Here is an 802-nt window from a genome sequence, read left to right on the forward strand (position 1 = left end):
TTCTTAGGCAAGATATCTTACACTGAGGGCATTGTATTGGAGGAAATAACAATGGAGATAATTTTTCGTAGGAGACAGGACAGGGAGAGGAGAGGAGAGGAGAGGAGAGGAGAGGAGAGGAGGAGTCCCGCACTTGACCGGCTTTTTTTCTTCTCATTTTCTACTCCAAATAACACTCAGCAGTATCCCAATAATTTCCTACTTGATCTTTCCCCACCCTACAGATCTAACAAGAAGTTCATGTCATCCTTGATTAGCAAATGCATTCTGCCTCCCCGGTCCCATCTCCCAGCATCCCAGTTTCCAGGGCAAAAAGTAACGTCCGGGTCACTCACCCCTAACATCTGATGTAAATAATAATACTGCAGCCCTTGATAATAGAGCAGGAAGGTTTTCCAGAAGAGCCACACATTGAGGGAGAGCCAGAGAAGCTGAAATGAAACAGAAAGGAGAGCTGGTAAGCGCGGGTTCCATGGGCAAACTTTTCAGCGCTGATTTCATTCATAAAACTCTCATGCTCGCAGTTTCATAAGCATAACGTAACACAATAGGAAAAGAAACTTCAGGCGTTTAGCACAAAATATTTTAAAATATTTAGAGGAATAAGCCCTACGTGAGAAATTGTCCCTTTCACCGAACTCCACAAAACTTTACCTTTGTGACTTAACGACCACCGAGAGCTGGCGGAACCCTCCGCACGCAAAAAGCTGCTCAAACCTGCTTACCGAAAAAAAAAGAACCCCAAAACCAAAAACTAGCAACAAAGAGACAAAGGCAGGAACTTGACCTCCGAGAAGACGCA

At 44.4% G+C, this 802-nt stretch overlaps 1 protein-coding gene across 2 annotated transcripts in view; it reads right to left on the reverse strand.

The window, feature by feature from the left end:
• Positions 1–424, reverse strand: part of NOX4 (NADPH oxidase 4) — a 111,837-nt gene extending 111,413 nt beyond the window's left edge. For both annotated transcript variants that reach the window (XM_009864391.1, XM_009864390.1), the window contains exon 1: positions 336–424. In XM_009864391.1, the coding sequence (XP_009862693.1) occupies positions 336–344 (9 nt within the window). In that variant the 5' untranslated portion in view covers positions 345–424. The remainder of the gene's footprint in view (positions 1–335) is intronic.
• Between the last annotated feature and the right edge of the window lie 378 nt (positions 425–802).

The sequence above is a fragment of the Apaloderma vittatum genome, unplaced genomic scaffold (genome assembly GCF_000703405.1).
Source record: "Apaloderma vittatum isolate BGI_N311 unplaced genomic scaffold, ASM70340v1 scaffold802, whole genome shotgun sequence".
NCBI lineage: Eukaryota > Metazoa > Chordata > Aves > Trogoniformes > Trogonidae > Apaloderma > Apaloderma vittatum.